This window comes from Ictalurus furcatus, chromosome 29, assembly GCF_023375685.1.
Source record: "Ictalurus furcatus strain D&B chromosome 29, Billie_1.0, whole genome shotgun sequence".
Taxonomy (NCBI): Eukaryota; Metazoa; Chordata; class Actinopteri; order Siluriformes; family Ictaluridae; genus Ictalurus; species Ictalurus furcatus.
Genome location: NC_071283.1, coordinates 9,287,116 through 9,309,015, shown reverse-complemented (window position 1 = coordinate 9,309,015; position 21,900 = coordinate 9,287,116). Strand labels below are relative to the sequence as shown.

The 21,900-nt window shown below is 38.1% G+C and overlaps 1 protein-coding gene across 1 annotated transcript; it reads left to right on the top strand.

Moving 5' to 3' along the window:
* Nucleotides 1-19,272: 19,272 nt before the first annotated feature.
* Nucleotides 19,273-21,199, top strand: LOC128604198 (fucolectin-4-like). The gene is given in 2 exon segments (XM_053619105.1): nt 19,273-19,767; nt 21,013-21,199. Coding segments are annotated over 2 exon segments (495 nt in total). The 5' UTR covers nt 19,273-19,453; the 3' UTR covers nt 21,194-21,199.
* Nucleotides 21,200-21,900: the final 701 nt, after the last annotated feature.

The window sequence follows — 21,900 nt, the reverse complement described above, 5'->3', positions numbered from 1 at the left end:
TTTCACTAATTGAAAACAGTTGGCGCATCATGAAATGAAAAACACAACAAAGAAGACCGAGGACTGTTGAGCAGCTAGGATCCTGTATCAGACACAAATGAGACAACCTTCCTCTCCCAAAACTCCAGCAACTGGTCAGCTCAGTTCACAGACTTATACAGACTGCTGTTAAAAGAAGAGGGGATGCGACACAGTGGTAAACATGGTCCTGTCCCAACTTTTTTTTTTTGACGTGTTGCTGCCATCATATTCAAAATTACCTTATTTTTCCCTTAAAATGGTACATTTCCTCAGTTTAAACATTTGATGTTTTCTATGTTCTTTTGTGAATAAAATATGGGTTTATGAGATTTGCAAATCATTGCATTATGTTTTTATTTACATTTTACACAGCATCCCAATTTTTTTAGAATTGGGGTTGTAGAAAACAAGGCTTGGATGCTAGAAATGCACTATAAGATTTTACGAAGAAACAAAGAAACAGAGGGGTATAAATAGACAAATTAAACAAGGGCTAAAGAGTGATAATCATATCACTTGCTCAGTAACTTTCTGTGTTGTTATTTCCAGCTGTAGTGCTTTTGAATGCTGTTATGGTGGAAAGTATAAGGAAGGGATTTGGTTATCCTGTGTGGCTTGGAGAGAGTGACACTTGTATAAAATCTTTTTAGAATCTGTCTCAGTCTGGCTCACATATAGACAAAAATAAAATATTTGGTGATTTGATTCAAACAGAATCAGATGTTTGTCTACTATATGGAACTGAATTTTGAAAACAAAATCATAGGAAGCTTAACAACACAAAGTTTAATCATTTATACTCTGCAACCTACAATTCCAAACAAAGGTGCGTCTCAATTCTGAGAAACAAAAAAATTTCATCGTACTGGATTATGTGTTACATTATGTGTTTACAGTACTTTTCTGGCAGCCAAGATCTAGAATGTAAAATATATTATCTGAAATATATCACATATTTTACAAAACATAACATGTGTTACTTAACTCATTCAAATGTGGCAACCCCAAAAAATGGGGGGTGGTGGTGAAGCCAAAAGGAATATTCTAAAATGTTTTTAGAGATCAGGTATGCAGATTTTGAATGTTTTTATATGCGCAAGAATATAAAGTATAGGATTTACACTGATTAAATTCTCCGAATTTGTTAGAGGTTCACTGACTAATGGACTCTTACCCAGTCACTGACTTCTGATGGTAGGCGTACTCTAGGTAGTATGATAGTGCCATATTTTGTCCTACTACAAACATTCTTAGGAAAAATACTTGTGGCAAAGGGGGTTTTAGTCGATGAAGGAAGGGGGGAAACAAACAAACTCACACACACACACACACACACACACACACACACACACAGGGTTCTATAGTAGTATTTTGCATTAATCTAAGTGCCTGATTTTAGCTTCTGTTTGTACACTCACCATCCACATTATTAAGAACACCTTACCAATACTGGGTAGGATCACTCAGAACAACCTGAAGTCCTCATGGCATGGATTTCACAAGGTGTTGGAAACATTCCTTTGAGATTTTGGTCCATGTTGATATGATTGCGTTACATAATAGAAAGAAAACATTCCACACACCATTATACCACCAGCAGAAGCCTGGACTGTTGACACAAGGCAGGTTCATACTGCTGATGCCAATGTCTGACCCTATCATCTACATGTCACAACAGAAATCAAAATTAATCAAATCCAGTTCCAGTGAGTCCACGCCCACTGTAGCCTCAGATTCCTGTTCTTGGCTCACAGACAGGAGTGGAACCTAATATGATTGTAGCTTATCCACCTCATTTGGTTTGATGTGTTGTATGTTGCGAGATACTTTTCTGCTCACTCACTTGTAAAGAATTATCATTACCATAACCTTTCTGTCAGCTCGAACCAGTCTGGATATTCTCATCTGGCCTCTCTCATCAACAAGGTGTTTGTTTTTCCCCACCATTCTGTGTAAACTCAAGAGATTGCTGTCCGTGAAAATCCTAGATCAATTCAATTCAATTCAGTTTTATTTGTATAGCGCTTTTTACAACGGACATTGTCTCAAAGCAGCTTTACAGAAACATCTAAACATGGTATACAGATTTTAAATGTGCGAATTTATCCCAATTGAGCAAGCCAGTGGCGACGGTGGCAAGGAAAAACTCCCTAAGATATTTAGAGGAAAAACCTTGAGAGAAACCAGACTTAGAAGGGAACCCATCCTCATCTGGGTAACAACGGATAGTGTAAAAGTAAAGGAAATAGCCTCTAATATTCTCAAACCAGCTCGTCTGGCACCAACATTCATACCATCATCCCTGAGATCAATGAGATTCTGATGTTTGATGTGAGCACTAACTGTAGCATACTGAAATACTTACCTGTATCTGCATGATATAAGCATTGCGCAGCTGGCACATGAATTAGGTTAGTTCTTCTTCAAATACATCCTGCAGAAGCAAATAAGATCAGCACTCCAGCTGCTTTGAGTAGCCTAATGCAAAATGTATTCAAAATACTACTTTTCAGTCCTCAGCGCATGGGCATTTAACGTGTAATTTCACAAGGTTTTCCATGTCTGTATGGGTTTCCTCTGGGTTCCCTGGTTTCCTCCCACCTCCCAAAAACATACTCAGTGCATTGGCTATGCTAAATTGACCTATAAGTGTGAATGAGTGCTATACAGGGTGTATTGTTGGTGTATTCCTTGTGCACAGTGTTCTTAGGGTGAGATAGTTTACAGAAGGTAACTGAAATAAGAAAACTGATTCTACTGTTTCCCCTTAAATTTGATAAGAGACTTATGAACAGCAGATGTCACCACTACACCATTTTCTTCTTGAGAAACATGAAATGTCCTGCAAATGTGTTGGCATGATATGAAGGCTGATCATTATAGGAATGTGGTTAGATTGTTAAATTAGGTTACATTAATGCATTTTATAATGACTTCTGTAGCCACTGTGTACACTAACTTAATGCATATGACGTCATGCAATATGTTGAAATAATAATAATAATAATAATAATAATAATAATAATTGTCGAATAATCGTTATCATTGGTCGGTCAGTTCACTGGACAAGAATGTGATGCAAAAACAGACATAAAAGTAATTGAGCCTTATTTAATAAAGGTCTACTAGCCTATAGTCTATGAAACAAATATCTTGCACGTGTGTGTTCTATTTCAGTCTCTTTTCAGGGAGAACATATTGGAGGATATTTTGTACCTCTGGTATTTACCTACCTCAATTTCCCCACAGAGTGAGTGTGATTGTGTGTGTGTGTAAAGGAAAATTGTTACGTGGATGAACAGTGTGTCGTTGTTTATACACTAGAAGGGAAATGTTGAATAGTTGGAGTGATCAGCAGCTGTAGATGCGCCTCTATAGCACCGCTGTTCTAAACGCTGAGGGCGGGTCCTGATTGTTGGGTTGCCAGATCAGGATATTTAAGTTCTTCTATTAACATGAGTGGTGGATGAACCTTAGTTAGTACGGAAAGTAGGCACAACTAATACGTCTAGGTCATATATACAGTAGTTAGTAGTAGCAGCTGTAATAATAAATAAAAAAAATAGAACTTATTATCCCATATTCATAAGAAACTATTGTCAACATAACCTATAGTTATATCTTATCAAAGTCATTATAACATGATTATCTGGTTATCATACTTACTGACTCCATTACTATAACGTGCTGATCACCTGCATTTCCCAAAGATTGGCTTCTGCAGGCTTTAACGGGAGAAAATTTAAAAAAATATATTCAGTTGTATTGGTTCTATGTCCACTCAATACACATTATTAAGACAATACACATTATGTCCTTTTTGTGTGTTTATTTCTTGAGAAATAGAAGCGAGAAGCTTGAATGTGCAGCAAATGTCCGATATAAACCCAATTTTAACGTTGTGCGCGGTTTACAAAACTGAGGGAGCGGATTGCAAAACTGAGGGTGCGGATTGCAAAACTGAGGGCGCAGTTTACAAAACTGAGGGCGCGGATTACAAAACTGAGGGTGCGGTTTACAAATCTGAGGGCATGGATTACAAAACTGAGGGTACAGATTACAAACCTGAGGGCGTGGATTGCAAAACTGAGGGTGCGGATTACAAAACTGAGGGTGTGGTTTACAAAACTGAGGGTATGGATTACAAAACTGAGGGCATGGTTTACAAAACTGAGTGCACAGATTACAAAACTGAGGGCACGGTTTACAAAACTGAGGGTACGGTTTACAAAACTGAGGGCACGGATTACAAAACTGAGGGTGTGGTTTACAAAACTGAGGGTATGGATTACAAAACTGAGAGCGTGGTTTACAAAACTGAGGGTACGGTTTACAAAACTGAGGGCGCGGATTGCAAAACTGAGGGCGCGGTTTACAAAACTGAGGGCGCGGATTGCAAAATTGAGGGCGCGGTTTACAAAACTGAGGGCGCGGATTGCAAAACTGAGGGCGCGGTTTACAAAACTGAGGGCGCGGATTGCAAAACTGAGGGCGCGGTTTACAAAACTGAGGGTGCGGATTACAAAACTGAGGGCATGGATTACAAAACTGAGGGTACAGATTACAAAACTGAGGGCGCGGATTACAAAACTGAGGGTACAGTTTACAAAACTGAGAGTGCGGATTACAAAACTGAGGGCATGGATTACAAAACTGAGGGTACAGTTTACAAAACTGAGGGCGCGGATTACAAAACTGAGGGTACAGTTTACAAAACTGAGGGCGCGGATTGCAAAACTGAGGGTGCGGATTACAAAACTGAGGGTGTGGTTTACAAAACTGAGGGTATGGATTACAAAACTGAGAGCGTGGTTTACAAAACTGAGGGTACGGTTTACAAAACTGAGGGCACGGATTACAAAACTGAGGGCGTGGTTTACAAAATTGAGGGCGTGGTTTACAAAATTGAGGGCACGGATTACAAAACTGAGGGCGCGGCTTACAAAACTGAGGGCGTGGTTTACAAAACTGAGGGCATGGATTACAAAACTGAGGGTACGGATTACAAAACTGAGGGTACGGTTTACAAAACTGAGGGCGCGGATTACAAAACTGAGAGCGTGGTTTACAAAATTGAGGGCACAGATTACAAAACTGAGGGCACGGATTTCAAAACTGAGGGCACAGATTACAAAACTGAGGATACGGATTACACATGGCTGTATTTTTTTTTGACCTGACACTAGGGGGGCTCCGTACACATACACTAACACGAGCTGTGTCTAGAAAGAGTGTATATTTCAAATTTACAGATGATATTAGATCACATGTCGAAGAAGAGGGAAAATATAATGGCTATGTAGGCGAAGACACAGAGCTCAGTCATGGTAAGTGCCCCAGGCACAAATTCACTAATAAAACCTTTAGAAAATATTGTCTGTTTTTATATTTATGAGCCCTGCATGTATACAAGAGAGAAGAACTTTGTATATTTTGTAAAACCTTATTTTGACGGGTCTAGGTCAAAAGTCATCATCAATCATATTTATGTTGACAGGTCTTGACAGGTGTAGGTCAAAGGTCATCACCAGCTGTCATTATCTTGAAAGGTGTAGGTCATTACAAACAGGTCATTATCGTAACAGGGGAAGGTTAAATATTTATAATGTTACACATTCTTTCCCATAGATTAATCATTGATCTTGACAGGCATAGTTAAAGATATATAATGTTACATGTGTTAGGTTTGTTGTAATCTGTTGTGTTCCCACGCATGTGTTTAAATATTTAGGCCATAGGTAATTGATTATTATCAGTAGTAAACTTTAAATCCGGTTCTGTTGCATTCCCGCACACACAAACACACATGTTCTTTCACATAGAATGTATTCATACATAGTATGGTCATGTGCATTCCACACACACACACACATCCAACCAAAAATATGACACACAGACACACGCACACACACACATCCAACCAAAAATATGACACACAGACACACCCACACACACATCCAACCAAAAATATGACACACACACACACACACACATCCAACCAAAATATGACACACACACACACACATGCAACCAAAAATATGACACAGACACACACACACATCCAACCAAATATATGACACACACACACACACACACACACATCCAACCAAAAATATGACACAGACACACACACACACACACACACACACATCCAACCAAAAATATGACACACACACACACACACACACACACACACACACACACACACATACATACATATCCCTGTCTAACATTCCTGAGCCAGGTCAAAGGTCATCACCAACCGTCATTATCTTAAGCGGTGTAGGTCAAAGATTAATATCGGTGGTCCTTCACATAGATCCGTATGTTCAACATTTAAATGACTATATTACTTAAGGTTTAAACATTTTTATTTTGTGATGGCAGCAAGACAAACTATTGTACATTTGGTATCTGGTGATTTTAGAATTAGGCCCCAACTGTCAAATATGTTTTGTGAATGACTTTGTCAGGCAAAGAGTACGTTGACATGGAAAGAGTATACAAGAGTAATTTGGGTGATCTAATGCTTCGGAGTTCTACAGTACTTCGTCTTGGGAACATTCCAACATATATCTATATATCTATATCTATATATATCTATATAGATAGATAGATAGATAGATAGATATAGATAGATAGATAGATAGATAGATAGATAAATAGATAGATAGATAGATCAGATCACCAGTATGTCTTTACCCACTCCTGATCTGGAGTCAAAATGATTACTTTTTATATCCTTGTATGGGTTTGTGACAGTGAGCAGTCATATACACTATAGGCCAAAGGTATAGAAGCAGGTGAGTTATTTTTAAAGGTTCCAAAATAATTTAACAGTTAAGGCATATTTCCAAGAGAACAGAATATATTAGACATTTAGTGTAAACAAACAAACAAACAAAAAACGTTCTCTGAAATATTTCAGTGAAAATATTTTTCCATATTAAATGCATTATATTAGAAATACTAGTACAGTCTTTGCTGATCAGTTACCAAGTCATACTTTATAATGTATAATTGTTTAAGAGCATCAGATGTGTGATGTACATCTAGACAATCTGATAACAAACTACACACAAAATTTATGTTGAGATTCAGCTTGCTCTTTGTTCCCAAATAACATTGAACCAGATCCATAGTTTACATCATTTGCCCACATGTATTTAATCTGTATTACAAGTACTGAACAAGTTAGAGGAAGAGAATATGTAGCTTTACTTTTCATTGGAACTTTATTGCTTATTTGGATCTGTCTTGATTCATTTTCATACTCAGGTTTTAATATTCATTTTATTATTACGTTTTATGAAGTATCTTCAACCTAGGAGAGTCTATCATCAGTCTATCAATGTAGGAACATGGATTTTCACCATACGATCCACCAGCACCCTAGTTGAAAAGCAAGTCAAAAAAGCTAAATCTTCAAAGGTCAATCAGTGCTGGAATAAGGAAAATAAAAGCACATCACCTGTTTAGATTATATCTATGATTAAGTTCACATTCAATTAAGAAATGAAGCTCATGTTAAGGCTATTTCTTCCACAGATGTCTTCAGGAGAAATTGATGACCAATTCCCTAGGCAGTGTGCCTCAATTTAAAATAAACATGCAGATAATTTATGATATTGTGCACACAGGCAAGACAGACAGGAATATTTGAAAGGAAATTTTTATAACATTTATTAACTATCATATCTATTTAACATATCCATTTAAATACTTATTAAGATTACTGTGCTAGTGAGTGTGTCAGATGTTCTCTGACCTTTTTTACTAGCTCTAGCAATACCAGATGGGAATGATCATTTTTCTATGACAAACTTTGTTCTCACTTCAATACAGTTCGATTTAAAAAACAGCTTTGTCCTCACAATTTCATCACTAGATTCAGATGTGGATAAATTTCAACATGGAAGGAAAAGTGAGGAGCTACTTTATTTTGACCCAGACACAGCTTATTTGAAGCTAAGAAAAACCCCAACAAGGGAACTACTGAAACACCATGAATACTCCTAGATTTCACCTGTTTTTAATAAGGATAATGAATTGTTGCAATTCCTGGTTGAGCTTTGAAAAATAAAGAGCAGCATTATCAACATGGGAATTGAGTATCACCAAAATACTGAACTGTTACTTGATCTTCATTCATCAGACAGCCTAGCCTAGTCTACTAGTGTCCTGGAGGACAATGTTGGAAAACTGATGAGTTTGACAGAACATTCTTTCAACCTCAAATTAGACAGTTTAAAACTTGCAATTAGAAGTGTCATGCCTTTCTCCAGCAAGTTCTAAACTTGTTCTGCTTACCAACTCCTGACCATGGCTATCACAGATAGTTGTGTGTTCATGTAAATTTGTGCAGATGCATGCTGTAGTATTGCATTTATGTTGTCTATGAATCAGATAAATCTCTATTAGGATGCATTTGGGTGTGTTAATTAACCGCTAATAAAGTGCTTTAGTTTACTGATTTTCATTCACTCAGCTCAAGCAGGTCATTCCTGCTAATATCTATATTACTACTTTCCATGCCACGTCTTTATCTCCACCACCTTTCAAACAAAGTGATGCCCATGTATTGCCTAATCCTAACCTTACTGAGTGTACCTCCTCACAATCCTTGTGGACAGGCTGAACTGCAGGAAGTGCAAGTAGGGGTAGTGTAGTAACTCTGAGAGCTACAGTACAGTAATGAGTTCATCTATATTTACTCAAACCCCTATATAGGAATAGTAAATTGGTGTGTGATTTCATGAAAAGGAAAGTAGGTTCTGTGTGCATAAGAAACAGAGAAAGACCATTTTCTGAGTCACGTGCATGTGTGTTTTCTGTTTCACTTTCTTTTCAGGGATAAACATATTGGAGGACATTTTGTTGATCTGGCACAAAATTAAAAGTAATCAAATTGAATGAAAAAAGGGGAACCTTTGGGTACCAAGGTTATAAATTATAAACTTATAACCAAGGGGTTAGTGGTTAGCACGTTCGCCTCACGCCACCAGGGTCGGGGTTCGAGTCCCGCGGTGCTGTGTGTGCGGAGTTTTCATGTTCTCCCTGTGCTGCGGGGGTTTCCTCCCCCAGTCCAAAGACATGCAAGGTAGGCTAATTGGCGTGTCTAAAGTGTCCGTAGCCAAAGACATGCATGGTAGGCTGATTGGCATGTCTAAAGTGTCCGTAGTGTATGAATGGGTGTGTGAATGGGTATGTGATTGTGTGCCCTGCGATGAACTGGCACCCTGTCCAGGGTGTACCCCGCCTTATGCCCGATGCTCCCTGGAATAGGCTCCAGGTTTCTCCGTGACCCTGAAAAGGAGTAAGCGGTTGAAGATGGATGGATGGATGGATAACCAAGGGAACATTTAGTGTGTGTGTGTGTGAGAGAGAGAGAGAGAGAGACATAGAGAGAGAGCTAATAACATATGGCTAGTGCATAAATTGCAACTAATACGCCTAGGTCACTAGTTACTATTAGCTGTAATTTAATTTAAAAAAGAGAACCTAGTATGTTTATTAGAAACCAACCAAAATCACTTGAAGAATGAGACACGCAACCTGAGGTTACAAAGGAACCAGGGTAACTTCTAAGCAAACAAAGGCCTCTCTCACATTGGCTAATTTTAATGTTCATGACTTCACCATCAGGAGAACACTGAACAACAATGGTGTGAATTACAGTGTTGCAAGGAGAAAGCCACTGCTCTCCAAAAAGAACATTGCTGCCCATCTGCAGTTTGCTAATGATTATGTGGAAAAGTCTGTTGGAAAAATGTTTTGTGTATGAAAAAATAGAATCTTTTGGTTTAAATAAGAAGTGTTATGTTTGGAGAAAGCAAACACTACATTCCAGCATAAGAACCTTATTTATAAGAACCTTGCAATAATTGATGGAACAGTGAATTCTGAATTATACCAGTGAAGTCTAAAGGAAAATTTCATGACATCTGTTTGTGAACTGAATCTCAAGAGAAAGTGAGTCATGCAGCAGGCCAACAACCCTAAGCACACAAGCACACAAGGGTCTACCAAAGAATGATTAAAGAAGAATAAAATTCATGTTTTGGAATTGCCAAGTCAATGTTCTGACCTTAATCCAGTAGAAATGTTGTGGAAGGACCTCAAGCAAGTAGTTCATGTGAGGAAAATCACCAACATCCCAGAGTTGAAGCTGTTCTGTACTGAGGAACGTGCTAAAATTCTTACAAACCGATGTGCAGGACTGATCAACAGTAAAAACAGTGGGTCACACCATATGCTGAAAGCAACAGTTCACATAGGATCACATAGTAGAAAGAAAATAGTCCACACACCATTATACCACCAGCAGTAGTGTGGACTGTTGACACAAGGCCTATCACTGACCCTATCATTTACATGCCACAACAGAAATCACGATTTTTTCCATTCTTCAACTCTCCAGTTCCAGTGAGTCCACGCCCACTCTAGCCTCAGATTCCTGTTCTTGGCTCAGAGACAGTAGTGGAACCTAATATGGTTGTAGCTTAACCACCTCATTTGGTTTGACATGATGTATGTTACAAGAGGGTTTTCTTTTTTTTTGATCATAGAATTTTTATTGAAAATTTACATTTTACATAACCCCCCACCCAACAACCCCAACAAACAACCACAGCCAAAACCAAAAGAAAGGGGGAAACAAAAAAAAAAATTAAAAAATTAAAAAATAAATAAACAAACAACCAAAGGGAAAAAAAACCACAAAAAAACAAACAAACAAACAAAAAACAAAAACAAACAAACAAACAAACAAAAACTAACAAACATAAAAACCCAAAACAACAACAACAACAAAAAAAGGGGTAAGATGATCAGGAATTACAGTCCACCTCTCCTCAATCCACCACCAGGGTGCGTACATCATTGAAGTAGGTAATAAATTGTGCCCATTTTCCCCAAAATGAGTCACCCCTGCCTCTGATGTTGTACTTGATTTTTTCAAGTTTTAAAAAGAAGATTAAATCCTTAAGCCAGACTGATATAGAGGGGGGTTGTGGAGAGGTCCAAGACAACAGTATTCTGCGCCGAGCAAGTAACAATGCAAAGGCCACAACACTAGCTTGTTTATGGTTCAGAGGTTGACGCTGAGATGGAACACCAAAGATGGCAATTAAAGGACAGACATCTAATTTGATTTTAAGAACGTCGGACATAGTTTTGAAGAAAGAGTTCCAAAAGTTCTGCAATTTGGGACAAAGTGCAAACATATGACTGAGGTTACAGGGCGAAAGTTTGCATTTTTCACACATGTCAGGAACATTGGGATATATTTTAGACAGTTTACTCCTAGAGAGGTGAGCTCTATGGACCACTTTAAATTGTATGAAACTAAGTCTAGCACAGGACGTGGTGGTACATATATTATCTAACGCTCTGCCCCAGTAATCATCCTCAAGCTCCAGGCCCAATTCCTCTTCCCAAGCACTAATGGTTTTGATATTGTAAGAATAGTCCTGTGACCAGATTGTTGCATATATCCGTGAAATAATGCCACACTTATTAGGATTCAGCTTGAACACCTCTTCCCATGCAGACTTTGTAGGTAAGGAGGGAAAACCAGCGAATAGGGAGGAGACACAATGCCTAACTTGAAAGAAATGAAATAGGTGAGACGGAGGCAGGCTGAATGACGAGGATAATTCAGAAAAGTTTGCAAACACATTACTAATGAAAAGATCCTCAAAGCATTTCAGACCCTTCTTTTCCCACAAAGAGAACGTGGAATCCATAAAGGAGGGGGGAAAGAGGTGGTTATTACATATAGGTGCCATGGCTGAGGCCGAGATGGATTTAAAATGACGGCGAAACTGACAGAAAATTTTTAGAGAGGTACATACTATTGGATTATCCGTGTATTGTGAAAGGGCTATAGGAAGGGAGGAGAACGCCATAGCAGGGAGGGAGGTTGAAGTACAAGACTTCGCTTCTAAGTGGCACCAGGGAAGAGAGGGGGCCTGCACCCAGAGCACCAGTTTCTGAATATTAGCCGCCCACTAATAATACATGAAATTGGGCAAGGAGAGGCCACCATTTAGTCGACTCCTCTGAAGTGAAAATTTGGAAACCCTGGGAGTTTTCCCTGCCCATACAAAAGAGGAGATTAATTGGTCTATATTCTTGAAGAAAGATTTGGGTAAAAACAAAGGGATGGACTGGAAAAGGTAGAGGAATTTTAGAAGAATGTTCATATTTACTGTGTTTATTCTACCAAGAAGGGATAATGGTAGAGCTGCCCATCTTTGGAAGGCCGACTTCATGTATGAAATTAAGGGTGTAAAATTCGCCGCCATTAACGCAGAATAAGAACGGGTGACATTAACTCCGAGATATTTGAATTTTGAGTCCTCCAAATGAAAAGGTATTTCAGTCTGTTTTATTTTTTGGCCAGATTGGTTTATGGGTAAGCATTCACTCTTCTGTAGGTTCAGTTTATACCCGGAAAATTTCCCAAAGTCATTTAATATGCGTATTATCTCAGGACTAGATGCAATCGGATCTGTAACATAAAGTAGTAAGTCGTCAGCATATAGGGCTAATTTATGTTCAATTCCTTTGTGAATTATACCCTGAAATACAGGAAGAGTTCTAAGCGCCATCGAGAGAGGCTCAATTGCTATGGCAAAAAGTAAGGGAGACAGAGGACATCCCTGGCGCGTACCCCGTGACAGAGTAAAATAGTCAGATTTAGCATCGTTGGTATATATGGAAGCCTGCGGTTCCACAAATAATAAACGGATCCATGATATCAGTCCGTCCCCAAAGCCGAACCTCCTTAGCACCGTAAAAAGATATTCCCATTCGATCCTATCAAATGCCTTTTCTGCATCCAAAGAGATGACCACTTCAGATGAGGCGCTGTTTTGTTTCGAATACAAAATGCTAAGTAGAGTACGAATATTAGAAAAGGAATGCCGTCCTTTTATAAACCCGGTTTGCTCCTCTGAAATAATGGTAGGGAGAACCCCCTCCAATCGAGAGGCCAAAAGTTTGGCTAAAATCTTGACATCAACATTGAGGAGGCTAATAGGTCTGTACGAATTACATAATGTCGGGTCCTTCCCATCTTTGAGCAATAGAGTAACAGACGCTTGTCTCAATGTTTGTGGCAGCGTCCCTAGTTCTAAGGATTCCTCGAATACAGCCAGAAGTAATGGGGCCAATACAACATGAAATTTCTTATAAAATTCAGCAGGAAACCCGTCCGGGCCAGGTGATTTCCTAGATTGCAATGAGTTGATTGAGTTAGTGATCTCATCTAAGGTGATGGGACTGTCAAGCTCAGATGCCAATAGAGGGTCAACTCTGGGAAAATCAATATTTCCAAGAAAATGGTCCATGTTACCTGAATTGTCAGGAGATCCAGCTGTGTATAAAGAGGGGTAAAAACTTTTAAAAGTTGAATTAATTTCTACAGGATCCGATGTTAGTGCACCACTGGATTGCATAATCTGAGTGATAGAGCGCAAGGCCACTCGACTACGCAGTTGGTGAGCCAACAACCGACCGACCTTATCTCCATATTCATAATAATTACCACGTGTATGTAACAACAGCCTCTCCGCCTCACCTGTCGATAACAACTCGAACTCCGCCTGCAAATTAAGCCTTTGTTTATGTAGCTCAGGGGTCGGGTTGAGAGCATATTGGTCATCAATGGCTCGAATATTATCCGATATCTCTTTTTTCTTATCCTTGCGTTCCTTATTGGCATGCGCAGAATAAGAGATTATCTGTCCCCTTAAGAAGGCCTTTAAAGTTTCCCAAAGTAAAGAGTAAGAAATTGAATCAGTTTGATTAGTAAGAAGAAAATCATCTATTGAAGTAGAAATATACTTGCAAAACACTGAATCGGATAAAAGTAGAGAGTTAAGCCTCCATGGTGGACGAAAGGCACGATGTGAAGGTAGAAGAATGGTCTGAAATAACAATTGGTAGATATTCAGAGTTTACAACCCGAGAAATTAGAGAGTTATTAATAAAAAAGTAATCAATGTGAGAAAAAGATTTAAGTACGTGAGAAAAAAAAGAATATTTTCTCACTGTGGGGTTAAAATACCTCCACGGATCAATGTAACCATTCTGAACTATAAACTCAGAGAACACCTTTGCCATTGCAGAGGGAGCCTTTGCAACAGCGCTAGATTTGTCCAAAACCAGGTCAATAACACAGTTTAAATCTCCCCCAAATATCAAGAGATGTGTGTTCAAAGCAGGAATTTTTGATAACAAATTCTGAGCAAAAGGAGCACTATCAAAATTCGGGGCATATACATTCACCAAAACTACTGGCATTTGTGAAATTTTCCCTTCCACAATCACATATCTACCATTTACATGAGAAATAACGTTATCAAAAGAAAAGGGCACAGTCTTACTTATCAAAATAGAAACTCGCCTGGACCTGGAATCAAAATTGGAGTGGAAAATATGCGATGTCCAGCGAACTTGGAGTCTGCGTTGATCCCTGAGACGGAGATGAGTTTCCTGAAGAAACGCAACGTCAGGTTTTTGTAGTTTTAAATGTGTCAAAACCTTGGATCTTTTAATGGGACCATTCAGACCTTCCACATTCCAACTTAGAAATCTGAATGAACTTCGGGTATTTTCCATCAATTTAGATTAGTACAGAATGGAGTACAGAGAGGTTGATATCAATAAGGAAGTGGGGGGGGGGGAAGTGGGGGGAATAAAAAAAAGGGGGGAGAAAAACTCACTACAACAACACACCACCCCACCCTCCCCCACCCCACCACCCGACCATCAATTATCTTCTCTCCATTCCCAAACAATGGAGGCAGAACCCTACAACACTGGAACATCCGATACTTGTGAACCGTACCTATTCTTGTTGTGTGAAGTCACTCCCGAGCAAAAAACAAAACAAAACACAGTCATTATGTATCACAGGCAACCTGTAGATTTACATGGAAACTAATATAGTTGTCCACACCCGCGTAGTTTTACAGTCCCATTACAGGTATTAATAAATCGGTTAACTGTTATGTAGACAGATTAAGATGGAGGAAACCGTTCATTAAACCATCGTTGCGCTTTTTGGGGACAGTCGAATTGCAGCCTCTCATCACCGAGGTCTATCCGAAGGCGAGCAGGGTATCTGAGAGAAGACCGCACATTTCTCTCACGCAAGCTGTTTCTCACCGCAGCGAAGGCCGCTCTCCTCTTAGCGACGCTAGAGCTGAAGTCAGGAAAGATGAAGACCTTACGGCCCTGATGGAAAAGTTGATTCCAATTCCCGCGTCGAACAACTTTTTCTCTGTCGTGAAAGTAGTGAAACTGCACAATCGTCACTCTGGACCTCTGCTTCTCTCGCTGTTCCTCCGAGGGCACGGGGCCAATTCGGTGCGCTCTATCCAGCAATGGAGCAGTCGGAAAGATTTCTGATCCGAGCACATCCTGGAAAAATTTAGACGTAAATGTTACCGGATCGCTCCCTTCTTCTCGTTCCGGAATACCAATGACCCAGAGATTGCAGCGCCGCGAGCGGGACTCTAAATCCTCAACTTTCTCGGTGAGTTGTTTGTTAGCCGAAGTTAGCTTCAGCACCGTCTGTTCCAGTGCTACAAATGCGGTCACTGTAATCGTTCAGGTGCTGGTCAAGCTCGTCAATACGCCGTCCTTGTGATTCAATACCCGATTTAAAACTCTCAAACGACGCAACAACTGGGGCCAGAGCGGAGTCAATAGCTGCTTTCACCTGAACTGCGATGGTAGATGTTAGCTCCGCTATTAAAGTGTTGCGGAGATTTTCAAAATCCAGCTTGTCGCCATGACTCGTCGTGCTCGGTGAAGATTTAGGTTTCTGTAGTCTTTCAGAAGCCATAATTCCTTTCTGGTTATAGTCGTGGACCGAGTAATTGAAAAGGAGCGCACCAAATGTCTTAGAAAAGATTCAGGTTGCCTGAAAAGTACAATTAAAAGATAAAATGCTCGGGAGCTCACTCCACTCGTGCCTTCTCACTTATATGCTCAGCCGGAAGTCACAAGAGGGTTTTCTGCTCACTCACTTGTAAAGAATTATTGTAATTGTAGCCTTTCTGTCAGCTCGAACCAGTCTGGCCTTTCTCCTCTGACCTCTCTCATCAAAAGGTGTTTGTTTTTCTCCACCATTCTGTGTAAACTCAAGAGATTGCTGTCTGTAAAAATCCCATATCAACCTCTAAAATTCTCAAACCAGCTCGTCTGGCACCAACATTCATACCATCATCACTGAGACTCTCATGTTTGATGTGAATATTAACTGAAGCTCTTACCTGTATCTGCATGATTTTATGCATTGCGCAGCTGCCACCTGAATTAGTTTAGTTCTTTTTCAAATACATCCTGCAGAAGCAAATAAGATCGTCACTGCTGGAGCTTTGTGTAGCCTAATGCAAAGTGTATTCAAAATACTATTTTTCCTTAACAATTCTTGAAGAAGGCCAAAACGCTTGAAATTGGATTCAAGACAGTGTTATATACTGTGTTACCACCACTGAAATCACCATCAGTCACCATCAGTCACCATCAATCACCAGTATGCTTCAACAGTTGAAAATGTATAATAATAATAATAATAATAATAATAATAATAATAATAATAATAATGTTGCGTCACAATCACAATGTTTAAAAAAAAACATGGAACGTGGTAGGTTAGATTTAGGAAAATATATGATGTATAGTTTTTCATAAATATTACATTCTCATCAAAACGTGATTTCACTGCTTATGCTAAACTTAACTTAAACCAGTTTCTAATTACAAGATTGAATTATGTAAAGTGAGTGTAATCAATTCATGTAGTATTAATGTAAAGCTATAACATTATGACATCTTGTGGGGTTGTTGGCACTGCCAGGTATTATAACTATAGTATTTAAATTAACATTATTAAAATGTGTGTGATAGTTAGCACAGTGGTAATATGGCTGTTGCAAAATGCCAGCAACCTGGGTTTGATGGTCAGCTCAGGTGAGAGTGCAGATTTTGATTTTATTCAGGGAATTTAAAATGTAATGTCAAATCATGTTGGATGTACAAACTGTGTTAATGTAACTCAATTCAATCACATGGAATTGTTGTACACGTTTGAATTAAGTCAATTCAATGATAATGAATTATTAGCACATGAATATTATGTGCTATTATTAATGAATATTATACTGGTGTCTAATTGTTTTTTAGAACAGTATCCTCTTAAAGTATAATGAATCTGCACATTTTAACAGTTCAAGTGGAGATGTTATTAATGTTTTGTCACATTAAAGATTCTGTGTCTCATTGCTAGAAATGAAAACCTCATAACTTTGAAAGTCAATTTAACAATATTCATCTCTTACAGGAGAAACAACAATTAATGTGTCATCAGACGACCAAAGGGAATGCTGGGTGATCATCACATCAGTTTTAGCCTGACATTTTTGCTTTTGCACCACACATTTGTACAACAGTTTTTATGAATCTGACATAAATTGATTCATGAATCAATTATCACGCTGGATAAAACCTATTCCTATATTATGTATTTCTGTATGTGTAAAACCTAAATGGAAACTTTTTTCTTCATGGTTTTTACAACTTTGCTATAGACTGGCGTTTGAGGCAAACTTATTTGCATTTGTGAAGCACAAAGTGCCTTTGCCTTTTAAATAAACTACATATTCATTTACTGATACACCAAGTGGACAGCTCTGAGTTTAAAGGGTCAAAGAGATGAAGAGCATGTCAAGCAAGGTAAGAAGGGGGCTTTATTTTGCTTAATGTATTATATATTTGCTATATGATGCACTTTCCTTCATTGAGTACTATTGTAAATTTAAATTTGGTACCTTTCTATTTGAACAGAAAACAGAGAATTCACAGAGGCCCATGCTTCTATTTTTAGGTAAACTCTCATTTGAAGTATCAAACTGATTTCAAGTATAGTTAAAACAAACAAACAAACAATAACAACAAAAAAAAAAACTATCTAGTGTTAGTTGCATTACAGTAATAATGATTTAATACCTTTTATAGATTTTTGTGAAAATACCTATCAAAAGTTATTCCTATTACGTCTCTCCCCAAGCAGACACACAGTCAAATGTATCATTTTAGACTGCATGTTTTTGCACAGGGATATGCATTTTCTCATTGCAGTGGATTCTGACCCATCAGGAAGGTAAGACTATACTAACACACGAAAATAAATACATACATATATACATATACACACACATGTACATATATACACACACCATGGGGTCCAAATGTTTGAGAAAATCTGGAAATAAACAAGTTTTAGAATTGTGAAATGTTTAAAACAAAGAAAGAAATGTTTAATATTTTGAATATTTAATATTGACAATTCTGCACTATTTCTAGGTCCCTAATTGTAAAATACATTTGTGATATTGACCATGTTAACTGCATTGTACAAATGTCTAATCTCTTCTATTGAAGTATGTGTTCATACGACACTCCTATGTGTCACGTATCGTGACGGACCAGAGATAGGACGGATGCAAGTGCAGTATGAACAGTGTTTATTTTAAAGGAGAGACAGGCAGACAAATCCAAAACGTGATCCAGAAACGTAATCCTTAACAAGCGAAGGTCAGCCGATCGGCAAACAGCCATAAACATGGTTAAACATGAATCCAGGTCGTGGTCACTGAAAACAGGGTTGATAAACAAGACGAGAAACATGAACTATGACGAGGAACTGGGAGCGGATAATCCTGCGTGAACTAACTCTAAACATGAACCGTGACTATGACTACTATACGAACTAATCTAACTCTATGATAATCTTCCGCGTTGTGTGCTGGGAGGCGCGCGGTATATATGTAGACATGATCAGCGTCTAAACTGCTAGCAGGTGAGGGCAATACAGACACAAGTGAAATCCCAGCCAATGACAGAATAGGGAGGAGACATGACAGAAACATAAACAAAACACACGTGTCCAGATGTCACTACTGTCAACAATGGAAAAGCAGGTGCTCGCGCATTCGCGCTTAGAGCACGCTGCTTCAAGGGGGAATCATGACACTATGGATGTGATCTAAAATGGAATATAAGGTTTTGCACAAACTTGTGGAGTCCATGCCAGCTCGAGTGCACACTGTCATTAAAGCAAAAAGGGGACATAATAAATATTAAGAAACTCAGAAATTCATGTAACTATTTCAAAGATTATACTTTTCACTGAAGTTATAGTCAATAATATAATTTCAAATTAAAATTATTAAATTAAATGTAAAAAATGCAAAATAGAAAGATTTTCCACTAGTGCTCTTTTGGACCCGACTGTGTGTGTGTTTGTGCATTTGCGTGTGTGTGTGTGTGTGTGTGTGTGTGTGTGTGTGTGTGTGTGTGTGTGTGTGTGTAAACAAACAATTTATAAAAATAAAATTTAGTTCAAGATTAATGAATGAATAAATATGTTCTCTTCTCCCCTCCAGTCGATGTGGCCTTAGGAGGAATAGCAACACAATCTTCTTTACTTGCTAACTATTACCATGCTTACTTTGCTATCGATGGCAACAGAGCATCTTACTTTAATTCTCACTCATGTTCCTGTACAAATTCTGAATATAACCCATGGTGGAGGGTGGATTTGTTGGCGATGTATGATATTAGCAATGTAATCATCACTAACAGAGGGGACTGCTGTCCAGAACGGATAAATGGTGCTGAGATTCACATTGGCAACTCCTTGGTCAATAACGGCAACGATAACCCCAGGTGAAATTTTTAAAAATACATCTATATAAAGAATATCAGCATAAAAGAGTCAGAGGTTATTTATAGAGTTTTGTCAACAGTTCAAAAAGCTGTTTAACAGTTCAAAAAGCTATTTCAAACTTTAATAAGGCATTACAACATTCCAGTAAAATACATAATTATAAAGCATTTGAAGTCTTTTTAAAAAGCTGTTTAAGAAATATATTGTGAAATATTTTTAATTACATCAATTAGTCTTTTAAACAGTCAATCATAAGATTAGTATTGCTGATTTTAAAGTATTTTACATTTTATTTTTAAGTATAACTCAAACATTTAAATTGAAATTTATTACAGAAAATGTACATAAAATATATTACAGCAGTTCTTTACCTGATTGGCAAGGACATTTTAAAGTGTACAAATTGTGTAATTCTGACATGTAAATTGACAAGGAGTGAATTACTACTTACTGACAGTAGTTCTGATTACATGCCAAATCGCAGGTTTATATGAATGCACTCATTGTAACACGTTAGTCCTACAATTAAGACTTATAAAATACATGATAGGGAGATGATACGCATAAACAGATTCTTTCTGTAATTGGTAAGAAAATAGTAGAATACTACAATATTTCTCTCTCTCTCTCTCTCTCTCTCTCTCTCTCTCTCTCTCTCTCTCTCTCTCTCTGTGTGTGTGTGTGTGTGTGTGTGTGTGTGTGTGTGTGTGTGTACTTTATAGTAACTACATAGTAAATTAACTACATAATACATTTTCTCATCTTGCCTCCAGTAAATGGTGAATCCTTCTATTTCTTAGAAGGAATAGTGACACAGTGTGAAGCACAGAAGGGTTTACTTAAGAAGGTTTTTTTTTCCCTTTCATATAAAAGCTTTTAGAATGGAGGGCTGCATTTTTCCTATTAACTTCAGGGGCGAGAAAAAAGAGAGGGTGGTGCGTTAATGACTGTCTATAGCTGCTATAATGTAAGGGATAACAGGAACTAACTTGTCTCACAGAAGTTCTGCAACATTAAACATGACTATAAACTGAGAAAAAGTATGATGTGTCATTCGTTAATAATTTATAAATTATTCTGCACACTCCGGTATGAAAAGAATCAACTTCAGGGTGGTGACAGATTTATTAAACATTATTAACCTTGGATTTAATATGTAAAACTAACAAAACATTTCCCCTCATCTCTCTCTCTCTCTCTCTCTCTCTCTCTCTCTCTCTCTCTCTGTCTCTCTCTCCACGCAGATGTGTCGTTATCTCTAGCATCCCTGCTGGTGCCTCTGCAAATTACACCTGCTAAATGAGGGGTCGTTATGTGAACATCATCATTCCCAATGTTAGCCAGTATCTCACGCTCTGTGAAGTGGAAGTCTATGGGGTTCCAGGTTACACTTTTATATTCAGTTCACAATTTCATATAACTTAAAGTCAAATTAAGTTTTACAACACCTGCTAAATATCATCACTGCTAATTTTTTTGTAGTGCCTGTTACTAAGAGGGCATTTCTGAGATTGAAGTAGTTTAACAGCAGTGAGGATCTCATGAACCCTACCGCGAGGGACAAAGTTCTTCAAAAGGTTTGTGTTTATGACATGTATGGTAGATATATATACATATATACATATATATATATATATATATATATATATATATATATATATATATATATATATATATATATATACACACACACACCTAATAGTACTTTTTCATCATAGATGATATCTGCCAATGTCCAGGCATTGAGGATCTCATGAAGTGCTTCAGATCTCTGAAGTGCTTCAGATGCGTTGGATAAAGGGACCAGAGGTGGAAACTGAAACTTACAGAACGGTAGGAAATATCACTACTACTACTGCAATAATAATAATAATACAACTACTTCTACTGCTAATAATAATAGTAATATAGCCATAAGCGGCAATCTGCAGGGTCCAAACACTCCTTGCATATAGCACCCCCACTGGCCAGTTCTTGTCAAGATTCATAGAACAATAAAGAGACCATACGTGAACATACTCACACATATCACATTTTGTGAAGATAGCTCAATGCTAGTTGTGTAATGTACCTGCTGAAAGCCAACTGGCAGAAGGCAGACATTTTTTTAAGTATTTCAGTTACAGATTAGC